Source organism: Nelusetta ayraudi, unplaced genomic scaffold (genome assembly GCF_046127955.1).
Source record: "Nelusetta ayraudi isolate G7.1 ecotype Tasmania unplaced genomic scaffold, CSIRO-AGI_Nayr_v1 ptg000122l, whole genome shotgun sequence".
Lineage (NCBI taxonomy): Eukaryota > Metazoa > Chordata > Actinopteri > Tetraodontiformes > Monacanthidae > Nelusetta > Nelusetta ayraudi.
Window position 1 is genome coordinate 121,920 of NW_027466172.1, and position 27,077 is coordinate 148,996.

Sequence of the window (27,077 nt, forward strand, 5' to 3'; positions counted from 1 at the left end):
GACGTTTTTTGTGCCTTCCGTGTCCCCGGAAGTATATTTTACTTTGTGTACTGACCGTGTTTTTGTTTTGTATTTTTGCGAGACATTTTAATAGGGCTTAGAATGATTTGGTTTCATACTGTTGACTTGTATCAAAACACTGTCCTAGCAGAGAAAATATGGACGCTGAAACGATCACTTCAGTCATAGAGTCGTTTATTATTAGACAAGAATATCTGCACAACTTAAGTCCACACCAAGCACAAAGCAGGAAGAGCTCTATACAACCGATGTTACCATGCTGGCAGCGTGAACATCGCTATAAGGAGTGAAACTTGCCAGTCAAAATCGCTGCCTCTTCAGAGCACGGAGTTAGCGGTGGTGGCTAACAGTTCATCAACACGATTCAGCGGTTGTACGTTGCAAGTAGTCTTAAAACTAAAGTTGCGTGAGGTCACAATACACTCACAGTCCTCATACATGTTTTCAAATATTAGATGGCAATTTTACACACTGTTCCTTTATTCCTTTTGGGGTGCTGTACTTGTTTTTAACTCATCTGTGCAGCTTGGAGCCCCGTTTTGTGTTCTCGCTTGAATCCTCTGTGTTATCTCATGAAGTATGTGGTCACGGAGAACATTTCGTAAGCTAAAAGCGAGCTGGAAGACGGAGCTCCTCCTGAAGGAAAACTATGAGTGAAGGCTGAAAGACTTAATTGGGCCACCTGAGGCTTTAACTCCAAATCCAGGTTCATTTCCTCTTTTCAACTGATTTGTTCTTTACTCCTCCAACCAGTGGATCTCTCTGAGAGAGCTGCTCTCTAGGTGTGGACGGAGGCTGACAGTGAATGAGCTGTGGGCTCTGTGCTACACCTGCTTGTCGTCGCTACAAACCTACATTGACTATCCAGGTAATAGTAACCAAATCACTGCTGATCAAAGTATTCGGGCGGTTAAGCTTGAAAGTATTTCAGTTTGGATAACATTGAAAGACACAGAGTATTGTTGATTTAGTCGGTGCACTTAAAATGAATTATTTTTTGTGCTATGGAAGAACCAAATCAGTCAAACATGGCAGTCCACTGAAATGCCGTTAAGGGTGTGAATCAGGAAATTTCCACAAAAAATACAGAGGAACCTTTTCCATGAGAGACTTTTATTTTTGGACACTATGAAAAGTGAAAGTTCAAGGACAAAGGAAAACTCCAGAAAACACATGTGTGTGTGTACATATAGCTATATTATTATTATCTGGGAAATTAAACGACCGCTTTAAGGTGGCCAAAGATTCTTTTTCCTTTCTTCTTTCTTACAACTGGGGCAGCTGTGGCTCAGTTGGTAGAGCAGCCTGTAAATTGATGATTGAAGGGTTGGCAGTTCAAATCCCAGCTCCAACTGTCCACATGTTTGAAGTGTCCTTTGAATTTTCTTTCTTTTTTTTCTTTTTTTTAACTTATCAATTTATTGTTTGGCCCTGCGATGAACTGGCGACTTGTCCAGGGTGTCACCCTGCCTTCGCCCTAAGACAGCTGGGATAGGCTCCAGCAGACCCCCGTGACCCTGAATAGGAATAAGCGGGAAAAGAAGATGAATGAATGAATTTATTGTTTGATGCACACATCTAACTTTTTCTTGTCCTCTAGCTCATTTCTGTCTGGACACAGTGCATGTCGGCTGTGACAGAGAGGTACTTTTCTTGAAACCCAAAACCAGAGGTACGCTATGCAAATGCTTTGTGCTACCTTGCTACTGCTTTAAAGAGTAAAGGCCAGGACTGTTTTATTATGGCTGGAGTTATCTATTTTATTTATTTTGCAGGATCCCGAAATGAATTTTACCTCGCTCCTGAATATCAAGAACATGGAATTGTTACTGAGAAGGTGCGTGTGTACGAACCTTTTAAATATATTTCAATGTTTAATCATCCAACACAGAATTCCGCTGGCACGCTTCACTAAACTACTTACGCGTCTGAGTAGAGTCCCGTGTGAATCTGTGATAATTGCATCTTACCAGTTTAAAAAAAAAAAAAAGAATGTCACTGTCATTATCGTGAGATAATGCTTTTTTTTTAGTTCTCATCTCTTTTCTACTGCACACCACCTCAGGTTTGCGTCTACGGCGTTGCCGCCATTCTCTGGGCCGCAGCAAAGTTCAGTTTGTCGCCGCACCAAAAGCTGGCAATGCCTCGCAAGCTAAAGAGACTGCTGCTCGAGATGGCGAGGAGGACGCCCATTGAGAGACCCACAATGGCCATGGCCAAAAAGGTATTGCCGTCATTTTTGCCGCCAATGTTGGTTTTTGCAGAAATCCTTGACTCTGACAGTTCAAACAAAAACAGGTCGGAAAAAGGATCCGGTGGTGGTAAATTCTGTGTGTCTCTGTGGGACTGGGTGAGAGATATTCTCAATGCAGTGTATTAAAAAAAAACTTAAAAAAAATGCATGTATGGCGTCAAGAAACTTCGCTTCATCCCTGTAGTAAATTTTCTAAACATCTCCTTTGGCCTTTGTTGGCTTAAACGTAAAACTACAGCACAACTTTCCTGCACCAACAGAGACTTGATTGCTCTAGGATGGATTATTTTTGTGCGGATTAAAACGTGAAAAGAGGCTGCTTTTAATTGTGTGTTTGTTTTCCTGGTGCTTATCTGCTTCTTGTAAATGCAGATGTGTTGTATTTGATGAAAAAACACTTTATGGTTTGAAAGGAAAAGGTTTTCCATTACTTCGACTTTTTTATATTAATGTAAAAATATGACAGTGTTGCACTCTCCCGAGCTGACAAATCCTTTCAGAGAAAAACAATCCTCTTTGTCAGTCAATTTGCAAAGGATGGTTTTGGGCTGGAAATGAATTTGTCATTTTGTTAAGGAATGAAATTCCATAATTTGACTTCATTATGAAGCTGTCAATCATTTTTGGTGTATGCTATTTTCTATATTGTTCATATTGTACTTTCTGTCAATGATTTCCTAGCGAAATTAATTAATCTCCCCCCCCCGGTTGGTGTTTTTTAGAGCTGTCATGACTATTTATCATGCCAAGGGACAAATGCCGAAACAGTGTGGAGCAACCTCATCAGCAGGGTTCACCCGGTAAACATCTCATGTTTTGTACCACAGTCCTGTATGGATTATTATTATTATTATTATTAATATTATTGTTTTGCATGAAGTATAATTGACTGCAGTCGAGTCAGTTTGTTGATTTGTGCTTATCCTCTCATTGTTTGTCCTGTTTTGTCTCGCTGGATGTGTTGCTTGTCATGAACTAATTTAGTTTTCCTTCAGCCACCGGACAGCAATGCAGATCATCTGACTTCAGGTGAAACCCATCAGAATGCATGTACAGAATTGGAGGAAAACAACAGTGGTAACTAAGACTTCACTTGAAAGTTGCCGACCCTCATGCAATACTGTCCCTGTAATATCCACCTGTAATATCAGATTCTTAGTAAAAGTGTTTCTCCCCTACATGATCATTCAAGAGGGGAAAAACATGTGGTTGAACCTGATTTCCATGAAAGCTATACAGAATACTGAAAGAAGGTAGTTTGGAGTTTAGCAAATTACTTCCCTGTAACTTCAGCTGCATTTTAATCATTTAAAAGATCCCTACCCAGAGGTTCTTCAATCAGTGAATCCACTGAGACACACACAGATATGTTTAAAGAACAATTTAAAGGGGCAATATGCAATTTTTCCTTATTATCAGATAAAAGGTAATAACAAATTGGCACTGTATGTGGAGCTCTGGAGGTGATTTCTCTTTGTGGGCAGAGCGTTACACCACACGGTCTCTCTGCCTGTTGATTTTGGCTCCTATCTATCCTATTGTTTGCAAAGCTGCACAAGCCGTTGAGAGGAGAACTAAACCACATATGCAATTTTGAAGAGTTCCGTGTTAGATGCTGTAGTGGGGTAAGGTAACAGTCGCCTAAGTGTAACGTGGAAAACTGGTGATGGTAATGATAGAGATTATGGCAAAGCATGTAACATTGATATGAGGGAAACCGAGGTGCAAAGTTTACTCAACTTTTAATCGATCACTTAGGAATCACTTTCGTAACCCCCCCCCCTAGGGGACACTCTTGCTCCATCTGAAGCTTGAAAGCCTCCAGGCTTCCTTTAGGAGGAAATCCTAAATCCGTTAATTTTGAGGTTAGAAGAGCGATTCAAAGTCCATTAATGCTTTATTTTTGATGGTGGTCACAGAAATGTGACTTCCAGATGTCTCTAAAAAAGGGAAAATAGAGGTTTTTTTTTTTAACATTGTCTGATATTGAGATGTTCAGGAACATCTGTGTTGAGGATGGCCCATGGAATCTTCTGCAGAGAGATAACGGTCGTAAAACTAGCGCTGGCCGCCAGTGGTACCAGTCCCTGCCTGGAACCGGGTCGTCTGAGAGCTTCGGAGTGGACACCCAACTGTGATTTGTGGGTGAAAGTGTTAGCGGGTGTTTTACGGCTTTAAGATTTTAAGTAGAGATAGTCACAGAGAAAGTAGCACCACAGCCAATCACGTATCACCTTTAGTTCCTCCAAACGTGGTTCACCGGAAGGCCATGCTGCAATAAATTCCAATTGTCCTGGTGAAAAACATTAGGTCCAGATGTGGCACTACAATGCAGGTCTGTCACTGATAGTGGTCCCATTGGAAAGACAACCCTCTGGATTTAGGGTCATATCCAGCATTGTTTTAGCGAACGTCAGCATGTATAGCTCGTCCACTTGACATTCACACACTTTCAGCATTATATTCTTACATCATCACTGGACATTTTCCTTGCTCAGTTTGTGTTTGTTGCTACGTGTACAAGGCTGGAGATTAGAGGAGCACAAAGCCTTTTTGTTTTGGTTTACATGCTGTGCTCAACTGCGCTCTCCAGTGGTGAAAAATCACGTATTGCCCTTTTAAAACATTGTACATGTAAAAAAAAATTAAAACAAATAAAATAATAATAATAAAAAACCTCCCCAATGTGAGTTAGCGTATTTTGGATGAGACAGTATCACTGATATTGTATCTGGCGTTGTTGTAACTGTGTGTAGGCTTTGTTCCCATGGCCACTGAGAGCCGTCTGGCCCCTGTGCCTGGCCCTGTTCCCCACAGCTATACAGGCAGCGGGGAAGTTCAGCTCCCAGAAGCCTTCACTTCCACTGCCACACACTTCACCCCCATCATCCTGACCAGTGAAGTGGACTCTGAGGAGTCAAGCCAGCACCTCGGAACAGCTGTTGAAGGGTTGAGCAATTGAGCAGATACACACATACTTGCTTTCACTGTTGCAAAATAGTTACAAATACTTACATACAATACTCTGTTGGTGATCGACTTAGTTGTCTACTGGAGATGCCGTATCGTCTGGCAGTCACGTATTTTTCATTAGCACTTTATTAGAGGAATAACCGTGAATCAGTGGCCGAGAGATCAAATTGTGGTTCAACAAAAAGTTGATCCTCAAATTTGATCCTCAGTTGACCTGAGCTACATTCACACAGCAAGGAGAGATTTGCAGATATGTTCGGTGAGGCATACATTTTTTTAATTTTTTAATTTTTTTTTTATTTGTATAGGTATCAAGGTTTTGCAAACACCATTCTCCAAGCCTAAAAACAGAATGCATCAGATTTCAGAAACGGGGATCTTGGTATCAACAGAGCTACCATGATAGGATGGAATTGTCAAATTTTGTGATTTAGATTCTTGTCATGATCATGTTCTACCGAATGATTGACCAACTCAGAATTTTAATTGTATATTTGTAGATATTTTTTTATTTTGCCAAATTGCTAGTGTGCTAGATCCCTTCATCTGGAGCTACACCAAAATTATACGTATAAAAACATTGATTCAAAAATCTATTTACCCACCAACAAAAGCCAACTGTTTTGGTCGATAGCAATGCAAGTAAAGCTTTGATTGTAAAGTTTTGTGCAAACAAGAAAATAACAAGAAAAGCAAGAAAGCACAAAACACTGCACATCCTTGTAAAAAACATCCTTTATGTTTTTTTTTGTTTTGTAACAGGATTCTGGATGATTTGACAACAAGCTGTGAAGACGTTGCAGATATTGGCCTCCATTTTGCTTCAAACCCTGATTTTCACACACACATTGACACTTTACACACTGACAACAGTCTAAAGCAGGTCAACCAAAGGAGCGACAGCCCAACATCCTGCAACTTGATGATTGACGATTCCCCTTCTGCCCCCTCTGATGTCCGAGTTCTTCAGCAGTTACCAACTAGCTTCAACAGCTGCGCTGTTTTCAACAATTACCTCTTCCACCAGGATCCCAGGACGGGACATATCTCCCTATTGCCTGTTCAGCTCAGGGCGCCACAGTCTCTCCTTGGGTTGGACATAAATCTCTCCACGGTGCAGCAGCATTTTCAGAGACTAGTCACAGCACCAGACAATCCTTATGCTCCTCATACAAATGGTCTGAATGTCCCAGTGAGACCCAGAGCCCAGGATTATCTGACGCCATTGTCGTTCATTAGTGGCACCTCTATTGTTTCGGACAGTCGCATGGAGCTCGACGCACCTACACGTTGCGCTGTTCAGACTGGAAACCAGCCTCCTCCCGAGGCGGCCTCCCCTGAAGTCCATCCTGCCCTGAAAGAAGTTATCGACCTTCTCAAGGGCGAGTTTTTGCTTCAGACCACCTGGGAGAAAGGATGTGAAGACATTGCCATGGGTATGTAAATTCATAAGAAGGTACCATGAGGAAGACACACATCTTGGGAAAGCTGCACTTTCTTAACTATGTATGTCACAACCTCAGCGGCAGCATCTTAATATTGAAATGTATCTTGCCAACTACCAAAATAGGTATTTTGTACAGTATTAAAACAGGGGTAAAAACAAAGTTTTTGGATTACACGGCCGTGGAATAGAAGATGAATTAATTAACTTTTTGTGAGTTGTAAAAGATGTGGCTATATGTGGCTTGGATGGACACAGTCTTTGTTTTCCTTTTAGAAATAATTAAATTATATCTATAATTAGGTTTATCCAACCCCAAAAGAGAGCTTGTCTGATTATTGTCTGGTTATCAGCATTACTGATATTATACAGCATTTTATTTTAAGATCATCCAAGGTTCTTTGAAATTTCCAAGAAAGTGATGTGTTGCCGGTTTTGCTTGACGCGTTAAACCCATGCGCTCTGGTTCGCTGTGTATTTTTGTTTTCTACATCGAGACTCTTACTTCTTTCCAACAGCCGAACTCGATGCCCGACGGGAAAAAAGCAATATCACGCTTTTCCTCATGCAAAATTCCCTAGTTTCCATTGATGTCAGAATCTCAGATGCTATCCACAGTTTCAGTGTTACAGAACAAACAGGCCTTTGTGTAATGAAAGAAAAAAACTTCAGAATGCCTTCGCTGTATCAAAGATGCTTAAAGATGCCTTGTAACTTTGAAAAAAAAAAATGAAAGAAAATAAGAAAGGTTGTAATCAAATGGTTTTTAATCCTGTGGTAAGATTGAGAAATAGTTGGCTCCATTAACCTCCAAAGTAAAAAAAAAAATATATATATATATATTTTTTTTTCTTAAATAATTCACAGTTTCGTTTAGTTTTTCTTTTTTTCAAACACAACTTTTCAACTTTTCTTCTCTCCAAGGTGAGTTCATCTTCTCACTGAAGGAGCTCCAGTACCAGACGTTTGCCAGTGTTGTGAAGGAGAGGTTTGCTAATCTGTACTGGGAAGACGACCTGCTGGCCGTGTTGCACTGTCTGGTCAACTACAGCCCGACCACACTGTGAGTAGGATTCCAAAGTGCTGTTGTTGATTGTGGCATTTTGCTGAAAGTTGGCAGGAATATTGTCTAAATTTGTAGCACACAGTGGAAACACTGTTGCCATCGCCAGCGGCACAGCTCGTGGGCTCAGTCCTAAGAGCACAACTAGACAAAGTATGGACAAAGTATAGCATTGTCTAAAAAATGTTTGGAGTTTCTTTGGAGTTTTAAGAGATGTGCCTTAAATGCATCCTTTTTATGAATTCTCGCCTCACCTGGTCTTCTTCTGTGAAAAATGCTGTTATGCACAGTCGAGTCACAACAATCTGTTTTTTCCTGGGCCTATCAGTCGACTAATGTTGCATGAACGCGAAGAACTTTACTCAGACCCTCGCCGAATGTATTTGAATTTTTGTTTCGACTCTTAACTGAACTGGAACTGGAACTGTTTTGAGTCTTATTTTACCAAGGGGTAACAAATAAATATTCGGAAAAAAAAAACTAACAATTACAATTACTTGCACCATGTACAAAAGAAAATACAGTTTTTAATGTTAACTTGAACAATGGCAACGACAACCGTACTTTTTAGAGCTTTACCGAAGCTTCTTCATCACATAGCAACGACTACCAAACAGCGACTCTTACACAGGAAAATATGTAACATCTTTGCGATTGCGCAGTCAGGAACATAGCACATAACAAACACCCCTTCTTTCTTTAAAAAAGAAAAAACAGTGCAAAACATTTTTAGCAATGTAGAAAAACATTTCATTTTTTTCCTCTTTCTTTTTCGAGGCTTCAACAGATAAACAGGTTTAATCCTATAGCTTTAACGACTAGAGCTGAACAGTAGAAAAGCCTTTGTTATTTAGTCGATTTAGCCTTTAAGCTGCCATACACCTTCGCTGAGAACCCTCAGCAGTTAGTGCAGATGCCCCCTTGTAAGCAGTCAGCAAGCTGCTCCTTGGTAGCAGATCACATGATCTATTGAATAGTCCCATGGTGGATGGTTTCCTTGACGCTGCTGATTTCGAGGTGGAGTCTCTTCTCTATGACTGATTTAGTGGACTTCACAACATCAAAAAGAGAACGGTTGTCTGTTACACACACAATGGGTAAATGGTTGAGTTTGCAGTCAACTGTGGAGAGCTCTGACAAGAGCATAGCTTAGGCTTTCTTCAGACTGCCAGCCCAAAATCCAATTTTTAGCCCATCCAGATTGAATGGATGGCTCTTTTGTAGTCTGAACAGTCACAAACCACATGAAATCGGATTTTTGCAAGACGGATTGAAAGCACATTCGGGAGGTAGTTTTCAAATTGCATTTGGACAGATGCGTCTCAGTCTGAACAGCTCCAAACACACCGGTTTTGACTGTCCGTGACGTCACTCTACGCGGCGCAAGACCCAATGCGCCAGACCAGAGAGCGCCATTGGAGGTGCGGAGCTCTGACGTAATGGAGCAGACAGAAGAAAACAGCAGTCCCTTGACAGAGGAGGAAACTCATTGCCTCATCAGTCTGTGGGGAGATAGCTCCATTCAAGCCAGGCTCCAGGGCACGTAACACGAACGCAACAACTGCTGCTGTCGCAATTATATGGCGTCACACACTTCACACGCTGGACGACGCCTCCGCTCCGACATTGTTGCTACAGCAACCTGTCAGGTGTGGCCCGGTCTGAACAGAGTCGGATCCCATTTGGACAGCCAGCCCTGAAGATTTGAGAAGAAATGTGATTGGAATCAGATTTGCCTGCAGTCTGAACACAGCCTAAGAAAACTGCACTGTCGATGCCATCTCCAAGTGCCAAAGTCTCTCCTGTTAAGGTGCTTGGAACAGCTCTCCTGATCCTCTTTGAGCGCAAGCATATAGATGAGAATCTGTCATTCTCTCCCATAAGCATGATGAACTTCCACCTTGGGTGCCTCCGTCTGGGAGATTTTCCGTGGAGGAATCACTGAACACCACCAGTTTTAGGGAGCTATCTTTTCTCAAGCACTGAAGCCTCAAAGTCACCTCCTCTGATTTATGTTTTCTGATCAGTTTTATTTAAATGTCACATGAGCACCCCAATCTCCAAAGAAATAACTATGGCAATGAAAAAAACTGAATGGCCTTTAATTATCTTTATTTTTTTCTTCCCAAAATGATCTCTCTCTCCCTCTCTCTCTCTCTCTCTCCCTCTCTCTCTCTCTCTCTCTCTCTCTCTCTCTCTCTCTCTCTCTCTCTCTCTCTCTCTCCCTCTCCCTCTCCCTCTCTCAAAACCACGGGAGCCACAGTAGAGGGAGGAAAGAGCCACATGCAGCTCCGGAGCCGCAGGTTGCCAACCTATGTGCTAGTCTATAAACATATTTCTTCAACTTCCACCGATTTTCTTTGCTCTGAGCATCTTGTGGAGGCCAGAAATAGACATTTCGGGTTAACCCTTTTCCTTGTAAAAAGGCTGCTTTAATGACCATAGAGTTCAGCTGCCATTTCTTCTGACATATAACAGCCATGATCATTTTTAGAGATTCCGAGGCACATGTAGGCGAGTCTTTAGGGAGTTGCTGAGTGCTCATTTCCTCAAAGCCTCTAGCAACGAGTCTAGGTTTAGGTGCAACACCCTCTGGTGTCTTCTTGAGTGTGCACACCCACCTTGTAGAGATGCATTTCTGACCTTCATCTTTCACCTCTTCAAACACATTGTTCCTTTTCCAGTTTCTGAGTTCAGTGTGTTTAACAGGTATGAAGGCATCATCATCCAAAATCAGTATGTCATCTTCCTGGCCATCCACACATATATCAGCATCCTCAGACGGAACCACTTGAAGATTGTTTACTTGTCCTAAGTGCACTGATCCTGTTGTGCCAGCAATTTCTTCAGGCTCTGTGTACTGTAAATGGTACCAGTTTTTGTAGGTTCCGCTGGCTTTTCCCTGCTCAGCCGATGATTTTTCCATTGTGTGCTTGGCCACTCTCACTGTTCATGTATGTGACTACTTGTCTAGTTTTCAGCTTGAGTCCTTCACAAGCAGCGGTGGATTGTGTCTGTGGTCTGTCCGGTTGACAATGATTACTCCCTCCAGGCTGTGTTGGTCTGTGAGGGGGGTCATTGTTAGCCTCTGCATCTTCATCATTTGGGGGAGCCTCTTCCTCACTTTCACTCTCAGTGTTGTAGTTATTTTCATTGAATTTCTGGTGTGGCACTTTCAGTTCCCACCAGCGGATCATCGCTTTCCTTCAGCATAGCTTGTGAGTTATCAACCCTTTGAAGCCTGGATTGATGAACCCGGACATAAGTGCCCACGCGGCGAACAAATATCACCACACCATCCTGGCCAATGACCACACCTGGACCTTCCCACCCTTTGGAATCCACCGGCTTGTAGTATACCTTATCCCCTGTTTCATATCAGTCATCAGTGGGTCGCAGTTGTTTACGAAGGGCTCTTCGGATCCTCTCAGAGCATTCTGCTTCTGTAAATGCTCTCCTTTTAGCATGTAATGCTGAGATATGCTGGGCTATCCAGGTGCTCACGCTAGTTCCCTCTTGAGTCACATAAAATCTGTATGACTCAAAGCTATAAAGCAAACAAGTTGGCTCATAATGCGTCTTTTCAGTGTCATCAGTGACACCGGCGACCTCAGATGTGTTGTACATTTCTCTATCAAGGGCTGGAGCCACTTAGCATGCAACTGAAGTGTGATAAAACATTTCCAGGCAAATTTAATTTGACCATCTGTAAACTTTGCAATCCAACTTAAACTATGTGAAACGCTCTGGTTCTGTTTGCTAACAAGCTGGTTTACAACGAGACGCCTAAGGAAAAGGTCACATAACAGTTCATTCAAACGTTGACATTTTTTGTTATGGTTTACCCACCACTGCTGTCAGCCCTTCTTTCAACAAGTTGTGTGAGAAACTTCCACATCCTTTTCAAGAGGACATTTTAGAATATGAAGTCAGTCGCTGTGAATTTGTGCAATGTGATCTTTTGTATGAGTGTCAGTGAATGTTTGGTGGTGGTGGGAGTGGCTGCACCTCCACCAGTGTGATTGAGTAATGGTTCCATTGTCCAAGCCATCATCATTATTATTTATTATGTTACTCGAGTCGAAAGTGCCTGAGTGTGAATTACTTTGAACAGAGACATTACCTGAAATGGAGCTGTTTTTATCAAATTGTTGAAACGGTAACAAATCAAATCGGATTTTAATGATTCATAAATCAAGTTGGTAATTAAGTAAGTCAGTAAACCTTGCCTTGAGCCAGTGCCTCTTTCTCGTCAAGGGTTGTGATTGGCTCAACTGTCTGATCTGATAGGCTCATTTAGTGTTTTTTCGAGCCAAGAAGAATCTGAATACAACAGATAAGCATTGTGTCCTATGCTTGCGGTCGAAATTACACTTATTCATTGATTTTTGAGGGTTCTGTGGTACATCCTGATGAGGCTGACGCCGAAGTGGTAGTGCAGCGGAGTGGTGTCTTTAGTGACTGAAAATTGCATCTACATCCACGGACAAAAGACTCAAACTGTCATTAGCATCACCACTACGCGCCCCTCAGGCTTGTCAGAATCGTCCCCATGGTAATGGGCTTGCATAATGTTCAGTGGATCTATACGTGCACGTGAAGCATCTCCGCCATTGTTACCAGCATGGTGAAGTGGATCCGAGGTGTCTGAAGTTCATGAATGAATGAAGGCGACGGATAAGGCGCTGCACGCTCCCCTTCCTTCTTTCAATTTCGGCCGTGAGCCCTTTGGCTCTCACAGATTGGTATATCCAGCCAGAGGATGTCAGAGGAAGATAACTGAGACTGATCCGTCTTGTCTTGGTCCTGGCTCATTTTTTGTTTTTGTTTTTTGTCTTCCGTTTTTAAGGAAAAAAAGATGTGTTTGATTTCAAGTATTTGGACTTGCTTGCTTGCTGACTCTCCGCCCACTGTGTTTTCTCCTTCCTAACGTGCCTCCTGCAGCGTCACCAGCCTGCAGCCCTCATCAAAGGCAGCAAGAAGTGCAGCCTCGGTCCAGCCCTCAGCCAAAACTCTTTTGAGAAAAGAGGAAGAAGATCGAGAGGACGAGGAGGAGGAGGCAGGACCCCTGGGCCGTTGCCTCGACCTCAACGGGAACGTCCCCATGCCGGCTGATGCTGCCGGGGATTCTCAGGAGGGCAACGAGGCCCCGTCTGCTCCTGTCTTCCAAAATGAGTCTGGGCCGGAAGATTTTGAATTGAGTTTGCAGGAGAATCAACAGCTGATCAGTCAAGGTAGGCAGATTTCCACACACTGATTATTAACACAGACTGATTTTGTGTTTTGTCTTCACACCAAGACCAACTTTGGTTGTCTGTTTTGATACTGCTGAGAAATGTTGTCATATGTACAGAGTAAACTATGCAGTCAAATACATTTCTGATTGATGCTAAGGTAAAAATCTAAACAAACCAGTTTCCATCCTTGTGTTCTAGAATGATCTGAAGAACTTCTTCCACTGTTTTTTTTTTTTTCTCTCTAACAATTTGTGGCATTTTTGGCTAATTTTCTAAACGTAGACCTTTTTTTCCTTAACAATGCAAAGGAAGGAAAAATAAAGTTTATCAAAGTTTATACGTCATTTGATTGGTAGATTGACTCCAAATGGCTTTATAAAAGAAAGACGGCATCCCAGGAGCCATTCATCACAAATAAGCATAAAATACATCGAGCCCCTATGAGAAAGGTTCCTGGAAAAAATATGTAGCTTGTCTCTAAATTATTAATATAAAAGTCTATAAACCCTGGCACACATTCACAGGCTCTATGCACACTGTTTTGTGCAGCTTTATCTACCTGAATACTGGAGTAATGTCTGCATTTCCATTCGTTCCCGTCGTGTCCTGTACGTATTTCAATCATGCTTGTCTCATTGCTTGGCCAAAATGGCTTGAGGGGACCGAAGTGGATGAATGTTTAAGTTGAGTTGCGGGAAGAGACTTCATGACACGTTTCATGCTCGTTCATTTATGCACACACACATGCTCATGCTCATGCAAGGTACCCAGAGATGAAAAGCACAGAAAAAAAAAAGGACATGACGCTTAGGTTTTTTTTTCTCTCTTGCCTTTAAGCAACTCTGTCAAACAGTCGATGCATTGTGCAGCTGGTCCAACCCGAACTAGTACCCACAATGCCACCATTGGTCTCTTTTTTTTCTTTTTTCCAAATCAACTTACTTAGTTTCCTTGATTTTTTTTTTTTCTTTCCCCATCCATGTGATGCGCTCTCTCCCTTCCCACGTCCGCTCCCGCCACCATCCCTCCTGACTGCTGCGTGCTGTTCGCTGGCGGAGGCGCGAGCGGCGATCGTGGGGACACAGGTGTCATGGAGGTCGGAGAGCGTCCGGGAGGGGTCAGCGACGAGAGCCCTCCCGATGTGTTGTTCCCGCCAGCTCACTTTGGGCCCGGAGGCCCCGACTGCTCCGAGGACGTGGAGGAAAGCGACGCGGCGGTGACAGAGCGAACCCTCCTGCCCGGGACTCGAACACCAGGGCAGGGCCCGGGTTGCAGCCCCGGCTGGGCCCTGTCCTTCTTCGGCGAGGATTGTTTCAGCTCAGAGGTGGTCGAGTACGCCATGAGTCTGGGGCAGCACACGGGCTCGGCTGGCCTGGAGGTGAAAACGCAGGTTAGTGACCTCATGCCAATTTCGATGTCAAGGTCACTTGACTGAAAAGAACACACGAAGAAGTGCTTAATTTTTTTTTTTTTCCACACTTTACGCTTCACTCTCCAGTGGCGCTGACACTTTTGAAGATATCCACCAGAAAAGATTTTAAGTAGAAAGAGTTGAGTGTGAGTTCAGATCGTCACTTTTCATTTCAGAGTGACGGCCTCCAGACATTACGTCACTCAGAAGCTCTATTAGATTTACATTCAGCGTTCCAGCATTTTTAGCCCTCTGTTTACAGCCTCCTGTAAAAAAAAAAAACATTGAAGTGTTTGTCACTAAACCCCAGGAGAGGTCCCTAAGTTCTCCGTAACATCACAAAGGGCTCATTCCCCACTTCATGGCCTACTTTTGTTCTGCTGTGCATGCAACGGAAGTAAAGGATAGACATTTAAAAATTACAATTATTATATTAATTATAACATGAGTTTCCCTCTCCTCCTTCCCAGTGTTGATACCTTCTCTAAGTGCTGCCAAGCCATCCACCTCCATGTCCGTTCTCCTAGTTTGATTCTACGCGCAAGTGCAGGAATTGTTCCTTTTTTTTTTTTCTTTTCCGTTCAAAAATTGGGGCACAGCCGGGGTTCAGAATGAGAACATGAGTGAAGACTTAAGGATAATTGCCCGCATTATTCTCTCCAAACTGCGCGTGAATATTAATACGTTGAACTTGCCTCTCGGCAGAGTAAGTAATTATAATTTGCAAAAGAATATTAATGAATCGCCTTTGTGTTTTTGGCACACTTTGATGCGCCACCGCTCCTTCAGAGGGTTCGTTCGGCAGAAAATAACACACGGTGAGTCGCGCCGCCACCGCCACTTCGCTCTCATTTAACTTCAAAGGGGCTGCCGCGCTCTGCTGTGGAGGTGGAGGGGGAAGGAGCGAGGGTGGAAAAAAATAACGTGCATGCTGGAAGCACCTAAAGGCTTCTCCCTGTGAAAGGTGTGAGCTGTTATTTTTAAAGACCTTCTGATTTTTGGTGCCACTTCCTTTGATCAGGAGCTGCAGCAGCAGCTGATAATTGAAACGAGAAATCTGAAGAAAACAAGGAATTTCTATCAGAAGCTGATGCAACAGGAGAGAAAAAACAAAGGTAGGCCGGCCTTTCTGGGACTAAAAACACAAATTGTAGATGTATACAGCCGCTGTTCCTGAAACAGTGCATGTCTTCCGAAAAAAGGAACAGAGTGCAAACCAATGTTGATCAAACTCAAGTCCCAGTTTGAGGAACTAAAGTCCAAAGTGGTGTTCTTGGACTGGGTCAAGAAATATCTTGAGGTAAAACCCCCAAATTCTCTCAACTCACATCTTCTCCTTTCAATCCACTGCCTGTTTGAACAACTCCCCCATCTTCCCCTCAGATCCTGAGCGTGGACCAGTGGGGTTTAGAGACTTCTGTCCTGCCATCACTGGTCGTCTGTGGCACCGGCTGTCTGGATCTGCAGTCCTCCCAGGACCCATCGGTCCTGTGCTTTGGCAGCAGCAAAGGGAAAAGCGTCCTGCAAGCCGGCTCTGTCCAGGGCCTCATGGCTTACCTCTACGCCAGGTGTGTGAGAAGCCCTGTGTGACAACAATTGACTTAATATTAGAACTCTATGAGCCACACAGTGAAGGGATACAGTTTAAGAGGTTGTCACGTTACATGGCAGTGAAATGTTGGTGTGACAGAAGCTGGCGTGATTTTGCTTCATGAGGAATAAACAATGGAATGCAAAATATGAAACAGTACCGTAATAATATATTATAAGAATAACAGTCATACAGTAGTAATAAGAATAACATTGGTAAAAGAGTAGTAGTAGGAGTAGTAATAGTAGTCGTAGTAGTAGTCACCTGCCGACCCCTTCTGACGCCTCCCAAACTTAGCCTCAGAGGCTAAGAGGCTAGCAGTTAGCTCCATTTTAAAACCTGGGAAACAAACTAACGGGGCCATTTCTGCGTTAAAAAAAAAAGGGTATAGGTATCATCTTTTAGCTTAGGCCTTGAGGAATGTGACGCTGTAACATATGATGGAGTCAGAATAACAGTATAGGCGTTGCAAGTGAATGAACGGAGTCTATCAGTCATGCAGAGTCTATTACAGGTTGTTCATGTTAGGGGGCTGGAGTCTTGCTGTCTGCTCTTTGAAGAGCTGTAAAAACGAAAATGTTGTGTTTTCGTGAAATGAGCCAAGGGAGACTTTTTTTTTTACTATAAGTGTTTCCTGCCATATACTGTAGTTTGAAGAATCTTATGTACAGCTTCGGAGTGGGAGGGTTTAAAAACACAATGGGAACAGGTTTGCGCAGGACAGCTATTTTTTTTATTTTTTTTTTTTTATCTCTGTAGGCGCTTGTTACGCGCTTGTAGGTCCTCTTTGGTAGATTTATTTTGTAGCAAGAGTAGAGAATCTGGTAATTTTTCAAAATAAAAATATTCAGACTCGGATAATAAATAAAACGGAATTAATTTAACAGAAGTGAATTATTCTTTCTGTGTGGCCCAGCACCAAATGACCCACGGACCGGTAGCAGTCCGCGGCCCAGGGGTTTGGGGACCGCTGACTTATGGTTTTTGAGCGTTACGTTTTGAGATTTTTTTTCAAACAAGTGAAAATAGCTCTCTTCCGGTTTGTCAGGGGTCAAAGGTCAGCATTAATGAAAATGAAGTCTTGATCGAACGAACACGTGGGTCTTTGTCCAATGTCTCTACAAGCTTCCTAGATGGTGCTATGACGATTTTATTTTTTGTGTCTATGTAGGGGGCGCTATTGATCGGATTGACACAGTTTTTCAATAGATTAAAATCTTTGCCAGTTCTGATCTGCGTGCGAAAATAAACGCGTTTCCGTGCATGTTAAAAGGGTCAAATTGACATTTCAAGCCAACCTCTCAGCGTCTTGACTGCGTAGTGTCTGTGTTGTTATCTGATTGTCTGGTAGTGACTCTTCAGTCAGTTGTGCTTCTCCTCTTGTCCTCAGCTCCCCCGCTTCTCCTGAAGTTCCCTTGTCTTGTCCTCGCCTTAACTCTTTGGCTTCCCTGCTTTTTCACTCTCCCCTCTCTTCTCTCTCACTCTCTGCTATGCTTGTCTCCACCCTTCCACGATAATGCTTGGGGGGACAAATTACAAGCAAGAACACAAATTAACAGGCAAACAAGAAACACACGTCACCTTTCCAGACTCCAGGCACTACACGCTTTTCTGATCAAAATTGGCCATATGTTACCCAAACACAAGTCTGTCATTCCCTGTTATATGTTCACTGCTGATAAGCAAATGAAGCTGGTGGACATGGCTGACATTCAGGCACGCCATGTACGTCAGCATGGTCATGGAGGAGGCCATGTGAAGGGAAACAACAAGTCAGTCTCTCTTATTTTTTTCCTTGCCGGTGGCTTCTGTCTGCTTGCCAGATGTTTCTAGTTCAGGAGCTGAAGAGCATAGCTTAAAAAAAAAAACCTGACTTTTTTTTTTCACCATTTGAACTTTTGTATTTTTACATATGTGCATTTACATTTGTATGTAAACAGTTTCAGTCCCATATTGTGGCATAAAAGGAACTGCTCTCTGCGCAAATGTAAATGCTAATAGCCATTATTTTTTAACAAGCTTCTCTAATTAGAAACACACATCTGTCTTTTACTCCTTTGAACGCTTCTCTTTGAAACGTCACAAGGGAGAAGACACAGTATGTAGGATTTGTGGCACAAACAAGTAACAAAGGTGCCGCGTGTTGTAATTCAGTTAGTAACTCAATGCCTGCAATTCAGTGCTAATTACTGACAGGGTAAGAAGAGACCAGATAATGTGTAGTCATTTCTTTTTCTAGCTTTTCTAACTTCATTACATGGCGTTATTTGCTGTATTTAGCCCTGTGGGGGAAAACACTTCTGGTTTCCTTTTTGAGCTGTGAACCAACAAATCACTGTGCCCCACTCATAAAATCTAGTAGCCTAGGTGTGTGTTTAGCTCGTGCACGCAAAGTGGGGTTTTCCCCTCACTGTGTGACACTCAGTAAATCAAAAGACTCAAAAACTTGTGTTTCCTCTCACTAAATCACTAAAATCATTCAGTGTTATTGCTCATGTCTCTTCTGCAGCCTTCCTCCTTGTGACCTAATTATCTTAAGATTGGTTGGGGCCCTTTCAAGTTCTTCTACATAAAAAGAAGTAAAAAAAAAATCCCTCTTTAATCCCACTCTGATGACAAGCACAACGCGCTTGACCTTTGTACGTTACCATGTGAACTGAATCAACAGTGAGGCCAAACAGCCTGTTTTCCACACTTAGTTGCCTCTGCCTCCAGCTGAACCTTTGTTAGTATGAACCCATGACAACATGTGTAAACGTGCCTTCAGGGAACTTAGAAATGCCTCTACAGTTGGATTCGAAAACGATTTGCGCATCAGTCTATCAGGGCTGGCGACCGGTCTGCCAACATCGTGAAACGTGTCCATTTTTTCCCCTCCTCTGACGTTGCAAACGGTGACACCATGAACGAAAGAACAAAATGACAAGGCGTTATTTAACCCAAACAGCGGGAAGACGAGAGATAGTTATGTTAAACTGAAACAAGGAATTGCTATAAGACTGTCTAACAGAGCATGAGATCACTATAACACTATAAAACGTATACGCATCATGTTTGCTTTTCCTAGTGTTGTGTGCTCTTTCAACTTTCTTCCACAATTTCACACGAGCCTCAGTTCTACACTTTTCATCGCAGAAATGCCGCTGTGGAAGGCTACATCCACCAGTTCCTGTACACCTACCGCTTCCTCTGCACTCCCGAGCAGTTGCTGCAGTTTATAACGGAGAAGTTCATCAGTGCTGCAAGGTATTGAACGATCACAGTGAGTATGAATACCTGGGGAAAAAAACAGAGCAACACAGCTAATTGGCAGCAGTCACGCAGAAGCCACTTTTTTTTTTTTCTTTAACAATTATTTAAGTCCCAAAAGCATACAAGCATGAGAAACTTGACATCCAAATACAGTAACTACTTTCTTTTTTTCTTTTATCAGGCAAGGTCCCAACATGACCGGAGAGAGTGAGAAGGTCCTCCATCGCAGTTTGGACATCCTTCACTTCTGGATACGAGACTGTAAGCAGGTGGACTTCACACCCGAGTCCAGCCTTGTGGAAAAGCTGGAAAAGTTTCTTAGTGCTGAGGTAACAGCTCACAATCGCTTATATTGTATTTGCGGTATTTTAATGGAATGTTTCACGATTTAACACTGACAATTTTTTTTGTGGCACTTTGTGAGCACTTAGTCATTTTTATTCATATTTATTGCACTGGCCCGTCCCATAGCTGGAAACATCAGACTGTTCTGCATTTAGGTCATTTTCCTTCCTAAAATGAATTGTTGATAATCTTATTGATAATCTCTTGATTATTCTTTGGAACATCAAGCTTGCACGATTTGCGAAAGAGGCCAGATGAGTATTTAAAATAGCAGAAATAAATCTTTATCGGTCATAGCATTGCACTTACAATGTGTGTTGAAGGGCTCAAGAGCTCCTGGAATTCTCTCCAAGAATTCGAATTGCGGCCGTCATTGAGCCGTTGTCTCCTAAACTCTCCTGCAGGTGATTCCTCTGGACGGCCGTGGTGAGGCCCTACTTGAAGCTCTCCGCCACCCACCGTCCGCAAGCTGGAGCCACAGCAGAGAAAGCCTGCTCGTCTCTGAGGAAGAAGATGACTCTTCACTCATGTACTCGTCTACCGATGATCTTGGCAGAAAGGTTGTTATACTAAACTACGGTTTGCAAAAAACGAGAATAGTTTTCCTCTCGGATGCAGCGCGGTGTCAGGAGGGTCAGCCCGTGTTTTTCAGTCAGTCGCCAAAAGATTTGCAAAGTGCCCCATCAGGCTTTTTTGGAGCGTTTTCCAAAGTGATATTTGTTTTCTGGCAGCAATGCACACACAAAAAGCTCCAATCTGTTTTTCTGAATTAGTACAACAGTAATTAGCAAACTTTGGCTGCTGAGCTGCCATGTGGCAAAGATCCTGCATGGTAGCTCAGCTATGTTGGAACACAGTTTCGGGGTTCATTTTTTTCTGTCCCTGTTAGCATGCTTTCCTTCAAGAGATAAATAATAGTAAAAATAAAAAGGCTTTTTTTTTTTTTTTTACATGGGAATGCCTTTTCAATCAACCCTTGTGAATCAAGAGAGCATTTCTCGAGTCAGCTGTTAAATTTAAACTTCCTGTTAATTCATAATTAACCCTATTTAAGAAATGTAGCTTAACGTTAGCCATATAATAAAATATAATCACGTATTCCTTAATATTCATTCATCTTCCATACCCACTTATTCCCATTCAGGGTCACGGGGGTCGCCAGTTCATCGCAGGGCCACAAAGAAACAAACAAACATTCAGACTCACATGCACACCAACGGACAATTTAGAGTGTTCAATTGACCTCACATGCATGTTTTTGGACTGTGGGAAATGTCACGTGGTTTGAGATTTAAAAAGGGCGGTATTGGTGCAATATAGAACCTTTAACGACAGCAGGCTTAACTTGCAGTATAATAATAATAATAATAATATTATTATATTATATATTATTATAATAGTATTTATTATTATTATTATTATTATTATTATTATTATTATTATTATTATTATTATTATTATTATTATTATCATTATTAATAACTTGCAGTATAATACATTTGAAACGATTTGATTGATATGTCCAAACGACTTATTTGTTTTGCTCATGTCTTCCTATATTTCTCGTGGCATCATCATCATCATCATCATCATCTTCACCTGCTGGTGGCTTCAGTGGAGATTCCCAAGGGCCGTGGAGTCGTCTGCCTCCCTGCCTAAGGAGAAGGCCTTCTCCATTGCCGCCGTGCTGCCCGTGCCTTGCTACAACCTCCCCAACGCTGGCCTGCAGGGCGAAGAGTGGATCCCCTTCAGCAAAAATGAGCACAGCGCGCAACACATCGCCCAGCAGCTCACCCTTCTCGAGCAGGTGCTCGCGCGCACTGCCACAGTCGCTTGTTGCCTTTCTCCCGGGAACCTCTAGAGGGAGACGTGCATGACTGGGCATCTGTGTGACCCCCCAGCCCGACATTAAAATTTGTGCGTGCATTTTTTTTTTTTTGATACAGGAAGTATTTCAAGGATGTCATCCTGTTCATTTTCTCAAGTCCAGGATAAAAGGAATTGGGGACAAAGCGTCTCCCCAAAGCAAGTGAGTGTCACTTTCCAGATATGCTTTATTATGAATTATTTATTTTGCTATTGTAAAGGGAAATTGACAACAGAATACAGAATAACCAATTTTTAAAGTTGTTTTCTGGGTAAAATTATGAATGTTATGTGGACAGTGTTCATGATGTAGCGCTTGACAAAGTCAAAGGAGTAATGGCCGTCAGTATGAATTACATTGACAGAAGCACACACACAGTCTATAGTGCCCTGAAATAAAGGATGAAAAAGGGTGTATATTTTAATACATGTTCTGAATCACAGTGGGTATTAATAACAGTTGATGATATATGGAAAATGACTAGAAATATATAACAAAAAAATGTTCTGTACTTTGAAAGGGTCAATGAAACCTTAAAATATTAACGGTTTTTAACATACAGCTTAAACAGTTTAGTTTTAGTTTTTCTAAAAATAATAATAATAATAAAACTTTATTTGTACAGCGCTAAATCACAACCAATGGCGTCTCAAAGCGCTTTATACAATCAGAGAGAACCAACCCGGCCCCCGGAGCAAGCAAGATGCGACAGTGGCTGGGAAAAACTCCCCTGTGGGAAGAAACCTAGGGCAGAACCAGACTCCAGAGGGGCATCATCTGCCTATGACTAGTTGAAATGAAAAATGAAAATGTCACCGAAATGTGTTTGTAATGCTGCTATATATGGGAAGAACTGAGTTCTCATGCAATTGTTTGGACTCCTCACACACGTTTTGAACTTAAATGGAAAGTAGTGGGGAAAGGTGTTTGACACACTTGAAACTTTACACAATCCCAATCATTGAGCATCGTACATTGGACAGAGAATGTATTTTCAAAATGTTTGGCTGCACCAGAGAAACACACAAACAAATTGCAATTATTTTGTGGTTTATTGTTAATAAGACAAAATAAGAAAACTCTCTAAATTCTTGTAGTTCTCGTGCTCTAGACGTGTAGCACGGGACGCCATCTTACCGAAACATCCAATTCTGGTTGGAACAGCGCACGTGTGTGTGGGTCAAATTCAATGTTGGTGACACTGCACTGAAACCGTACTTGGAGCCTTGACACTGGTTCTTAGCGCAATACAGTCCACCACAAATCCGTGAGGTGTCCACACTGTCCACGCTCGCATTCTGTAATCGTTTCCCCCCCTCCGTTCCTCAAAAAGCATTTCCTCTATTTCCTGCCGCCAGGAACGCTTCCCAGCACATCCAGCCAGCAGAGGGCAGCAGCCTCCTTGTGTGCGATGCCGCCCAGACCGAAGGCTGCCTCCAAAAGCTGCTCACTTACGCCGACAGCGTTTCTAACTGGATCTCCGCCGAAATAGTCATGTGTGACTCTGTCAAGGTGAGGGGGACACATAAGTCACGGAAGCAGCGGGGTCACCTGAAAGAAAAGTCATTAGTGTCACAGCCGGAGCTTTGATTTGTCAGTGGGTAGCGACCCTCGTGTCAGGCGCACGCGCACACACACACACACGCACGCACGCACGCGCACGCACACTCCCTCCATGCGTCCTCTGCTCCTTCTCCATCTCACGGCCGGGTGCTTTGCGAGACAGTTGGGAATGTATTTGGTTTTCGCCGTGAGCCCCTTCTTCATTGAACGGTATTTAAGAGCCTGAGAAAATCAAAACATGACACAGCAGATGCGCACGGCCCGGTATTAAACCCGTCAAGTGTCGGTGGTCTGTCATTCGACCAACAGGTCGTGCGTGACGGTTCTCTTTACTTAGCGAATCAATATGTGTTCCCGATATGCGCGTGCTCAACCCTGTATATCGCGAGGCATTTAGATTGTTGAGATGTCAACTCTGTCTTCGGTGAGTTACAATCTGATTTCGGCAGTCCGGTTACCAACTGAGGAGACATGGGCAGGAGCTACAGGTGCTTCATAAAAGGCATTTCATTGCTCACTGGCTGGCTCAACCGAAGAAATGTGATTTGTTCCAATTTTGAATGTAACAGATGATTTGTGCAGAAATATTACTTTTTTCGTTTTTGGAGTGTTTTATATACTCTGGCATATCAAAGTAATCAATGACTTTGCATCGCACATGTATACCATAAATGTTCAGATCAATGAAAACTCTTTTTCTTCTCCGGGTATCCAATTAGGAAGTATTCTTGATGGGTATTATTATTATTAGTCTAAGTGGCAGTATGTCTTTTATTATCGCACTGTCAGAATTCAGTTGTTTTGTTTCAAATCGGATAAAGTAGCACTGAGAGTTTGAACATTATTTTTTTGAATTTATTATTTTTTATTATTTTATTATGATTTATTTACGTGGCTGACTTCCATTCGTTGTCACGAGGCAGGTTGATGGAAACAGATAGAAGAAAAAAAAAAGGCAGCACACTACATTGCTGTAAAGTGAGATAGAATACAGTGCAATGCAGCAAGCACGTGAGACTTCAAGAAGAGGAAGACGAGCGCTGCCACGTGCAAAGATGAGAGGAAGGGAGGGAAAGAAGACGGTCATTCAAGACCATGCGATTTCAAGGTCAGCAGACCTCGACAGAACAGCCACCATATGCAGCAGCAGTCCTTTTGTAGCGCTTTGTGGACTGCACTTTTTTTCCATGGCAGTTTTCCTTCAAAGGGTGTCAGAACAAAATGCAAACTTCTGCAGCACCGTTTATTCCCCCCTCTGTAGATATGACCATGGCGGTGTGTTCTTTCAGTGATACTGGTGCAGCACAACCCCTATGGGCTTCTAGCGCGATTGTGTGAACGCAACATGAGATCCCACACTTTAACGTGACAATTTAAAGGAATCTTTCACTAAAAAAAAAAAAAAGCTTATTTTTTTCACTATTTTTCGTGTCTACTCGGGCTTATGTGATTGCCTGATTTATTGTTTAGATATTGTGAATCTTTCAAATTCCACCTTGGACTCACTCACATTTAAAACATGGCCCTCTAATGCCTGTGGGTTTGGGTTTTTTTTTATGTTTTTTTGTTTTTTTGTCTAATAGATTACAATATTTGCGTCTAGGAAGTAGTCCTGTGTAGTTACATGTGACTCAGAAGACTGCACATCTTCCGCTCTAGTTAGCGAAACATGTGAGCTAACAAAGATTAGCATTGTTGCCAAACCAGAGGACAATGAAATGACATCTGGAAAAATGACTTCATCATTCAAAGCAATTTATGATATATATATATATATATATTTTTTTTTTTAAGTGAGTCTACAATGAAGTTTTAAGTTGAATTTGTCTCTTTTTCTTATTTTTCCGCTGGACATGCTTTATTATGCAGCCTCTTTTTTTTTTTTTTTTTTAGCCCCTTGGACAAAAATTGCACCGCCCCAGCATTTCCATTCTGCCTCGTTCAGCATTTTTTTCTTCTTCTTCCCATGAAAACCCCTCTCTTCCCATGCAGACGCAGGTCGCTTTGCTGACCAAGTATCTTTGGGTTGGGAAGCACTGCTACGAGTTGAGGAACTTCGCCACGGCCATGCAGGTCCTCAGTGCTCTGGAGAGCGTGATTGTCAGGCAATTACCAGTAAGGCTGCGTCTCATGCAAATTTTCAACTTTGGCAATAAGTGGAGCCCCAAGCCCCCCAGCCCGATGTTTCCCCGGGTGCCGTAGATTTTTGAGTGTTTAATTAGTTTCGCAATGAAACATTATCATTCATACATTCATCGGAAATGTAAAAAATGGGAGCACTGTAACCAGGAATGCAGACTGGTGAGTCTTCAAAAAGTCACAGTTAAAAGAAACTTTCAGTGACTTTAGTGGTGCATTGAAGGCAGTGCATTTTGTAAGTTACAGAATAAAAGTTCTCCTCATCCTTGTTTTCCAACAGGCTTGGAAACATCTGTCCTCCAAGGTGTGTGAGATCCTGGAGGAGCTGCGAGCTGTGCAGGTGTGCGTGCGTGCATGCGTGCATGTGTGTCTGTGCGTCTGCTCAGGCATATTTGAGCAAGCGCGCGTATGTTGTTTGCAGCTGAATATGAACCCAGGCACATACTGTGAAACTGGGCTTCGGGGCAAACAAATCAATAGAAAAACAGCTCGGAGCGAGGAGCCTGTTTGTTGATGCCGTTCAGCTGGCCCGACTTACGGTGACAGACACAGGAATCTCAAAGAGCCAACTTGGCTGCCGAGAGTTGTCATGTGTTGTCATTTTCGCCACGAGGTGTCATGTTTTCACACCGCATGTGCACAAAACAAAACAAACCGTCTCCCTGCCCTTCCTCGAGGCCTCTGGTGTAGCTCTGCTAGCATTATGTGCCATTATTAGCATAGAGTAATGTTTGTTTACTATTAATATTTGCTGTTTATTGATATACTGTATGTCCCGGAGTTATAGGGGGTTTAAGGCTTAAAACAGAAGAAAGAGAACATTAGCAAGCGTTAATATTATAATATTATATTATAAGAAGCCTGCGCACAGCAGTCACAAGTCAGGGCACTACTCCAGTCAAGCCACCTCTAGTTCTGAGTATTATTTTCTATTCTAAAGATAAAAATGAATCTTGCCCTGACCTAAAGGTGCAACATACAGACAAACCAACAGGGCGGTGACAGTTTCTGAGCCCCCAATTGATTGAATCGCTGTCTTCTCAGGTGTTTCTGAAGAGCGACGACTTGTGCCTGATGAAGGGCGAACACACAAGCCCAAGGATGACGCTGCCGTCGGCGCACATCCTGGCCATGCACGTCCAGCAACTGGAAATCGGAGCCTTCACACTCACCAGTGGAGCTTACAAGTGGACCAAACTCAGGTGACCATGTTGGCTATACATACATATATATATATATATATATATATATACATATATATATATATGTATATATGTATATATATATATATATATATATATATATATATATATATATATATATATGTATATATATATATATATATATATATACATATGTATATATATATATATATACATATGTATATATATATACATATGTATATATATATATATATATTTATATATATATATATATATATATATATATATATGTATATATATATATATATATATATATATATATTTATATATACATATATATATATATATATACATATGTATATATATATATATATATATATATATATATATATGAATGCTAAACTTTAGATTTTAGAGCAACAACTTTTAACTTAACTTTTAATTACTTAACTTCTAACTTTTAATGAATTAATTATTAATTTGTTGCAATTACGTTCCTCATTTCTACGTTGTTTCTAACAATTTCACATATCTGAGTTGGAAAATTAGTGAGCTCTTGCAAACAACCGTCAACACACAAATCGTATTGTTTTGTCTTTTTTTTATTTATCTACTATTCTTATAAACAATTTTTGTTCCACCTTTGAAAAAGTGTATGAAAAATGTTATACTGTTCTTTAAAACATAATCACATTTTTGCCATAATATTTCCATGCAATTGAAAAAATGTTACGTTGTAGTGCAAAAATATTTC

General features: G+C 42.0%; 1 protein-coding gene across 1 annotated transcript in view; it reads left to right on the forward strand.

Moving 5' to 3' along the window:
- Nucleotides 1–27,077, forward strand: part of kndc1 (kinase non-catalytic C-lobe domain containing 1) — a 48,889-nt gene that overhangs the window by 17,185 nt on the left and 4,627 nt on the right. The window contains exons 8-30 of the mRNA XM_076050078.1: nucleotides 775–889; nucleotides 1,622–1,693; nucleotides 1,797–1,858; nucleotides 2,087–2,245; nucleotides 2,998–3,075; nucleotides 3,271–3,352; nucleotides 5,032–5,224; nucleotides 6,011–6,684; nucleotides 7,617–7,755; nucleotides 12,700–12,989; nucleotides 14,051–14,382; nucleotides 15,425–15,518; nucleotides 15,606–15,703; nucleotides 15,787–15,971; nucleotides 19,130–19,240; nucleotides 19,428–19,575; nucleotides 19,996–20,151; nucleotides 21,207–21,398; nucleotides 21,538–21,620; nucleotides 22,817–22,970; nucleotides 25,014–25,136; nucleotides 25,441–25,500; nucleotides 26,205–26,362. Of these exons, the coding sequence (XP_075906193.1) occupies nucleotides 775–889; nucleotides 1,622–1,693; nucleotides 1,797–1,858; nucleotides 2,087–2,245; nucleotides 2,998–3,075; nucleotides 3,271–3,352; nucleotides 5,032–5,224; nucleotides 6,011–6,684; nucleotides 7,617–7,755; nucleotides 12,700–12,989; nucleotides 14,051–14,382; nucleotides 15,425–15,518; nucleotides 15,606–15,703; nucleotides 15,787–15,971; nucleotides 19,130–19,240; nucleotides 19,428–19,575; nucleotides 19,996–20,151; nucleotides 21,207–21,398; nucleotides 21,538–21,620; nucleotides 22,817–22,970; nucleotides 25,014–25,136; nucleotides 25,441–25,500; nucleotides 26,205–26,362 (3,758 nt within the window). The remainder of the gene's footprint in view (nucleotides 1–774; nucleotides 890–1,621; nucleotides 1,694–1,796; nucleotides 1,859–2,086; nucleotides 2,246–2,997; nucleotides 3,076–3,270; nucleotides 3,353–5,031; nucleotides 5,225–6,010; nucleotides 6,685–7,616; nucleotides 7,756–12,699; nucleotides 12,990–14,050; nucleotides 14,383–15,424; nucleotides 15,519–15,605; nucleotides 15,704–15,786; nucleotides 15,972–19,129; nucleotides 19,241–19,427; nucleotides 19,576–19,995; nucleotides 20,152–21,206; nucleotides 21,399–21,537; nucleotides 21,621–22,816; nucleotides 22,971–25,013; nucleotides 25,137–25,440; nucleotides 25,501–26,204; nucleotides 26,363–27,077) is intronic.